This window comes from Eimeria mitis, genomic scaffold (assembly GCF_000499745.2).
Source record: "Eimeria mitis Houghton genomic scaffold, Emh_scaff1636, whole genome shotgun sequence".
In the NCBI taxonomy this organism is placed as follows: domain Eukaryota; phylum Apicomplexa; class Conoidasida; order Eucoccidiorida; family Eimeriidae; genus Eimeria; species Eimeria mitis.
The window spans coordinates 6-569 of NW_013569951.1; the positions used below are offsets into that span (position 1 = coordinate 6).

Genomic DNA, 564 nt, shown 5'->3' on the forward strand with positions numbered 1-564 from the left:
CTGCTGCTGCTGCTGCTGCTGCTGCTGCTGCTGCTGCTGCTGCTGCTGCTGCTGCTGTGCTGCAGGGTCTGGAGCAGCCGCAGCACTGCCTATATTTTCTTTATATTTTTCTCCTTCTTTGGGTTTTTGCTGCGGCCAAGTGTATGTACAAGAGAAACGCATGCAGATACAAACCCACCTGACAGCAGCAGGAGCGCGTACTATAGTTGATGCTTCTCTCGCTGCAGCAGGAGCAGCAACTCTATCCTATCCCTCCCCCCCCACCAGCAGCAGCAGCAGCAGCAGCAGCAGCAGCAGCAGCAGAAGCGGCGGAGAAAGCGGCAGAGCTGAGGTGTATGTACACCTCAATACACACGGAAAACAAAACGCCATGGATATGGCTAAACACTTTCTTCCCGGCCTCATTAAAAAAACCATCAAAGTATAAACCCTAAACCCTAAACCCTAAACCCTAGATAGTTGTTGTATTCGAGGTGTTGTAGGGCATCAGCTGTAGCAGCAACTGCAGCAGCAGCAGCAGCAGCAGCAGCAGCAGCAGCAGCAGCAGCAGCAGCAGCAGCAGCA

At 53.2% G+C, this 564-nt stretch overlaps 1 protein-coding gene across 1 annotated transcript in view; it reads left to right on the plus strand.

Annotated features, from left to right (window-relative positions):
- Positions 1-209: 209 nt before the first annotated feature.
- EMH_0040900 (mismatch repair protein, putative) overlaps positions 210-564 on the plus strand; it is a gene marked incomplete at both ends in the record, with an annotated part of 9,936 nt that continues 9,581 nt past the window's right edge. The window contains one exon of the mRNA XM_013495562.1: positions 210-331. Within this exon, the coding sequence (XP_013351016.1) occupies positions 210-331 (122 nt within the window). The remainder of the gene's footprint in view (positions 332-564) is intronic.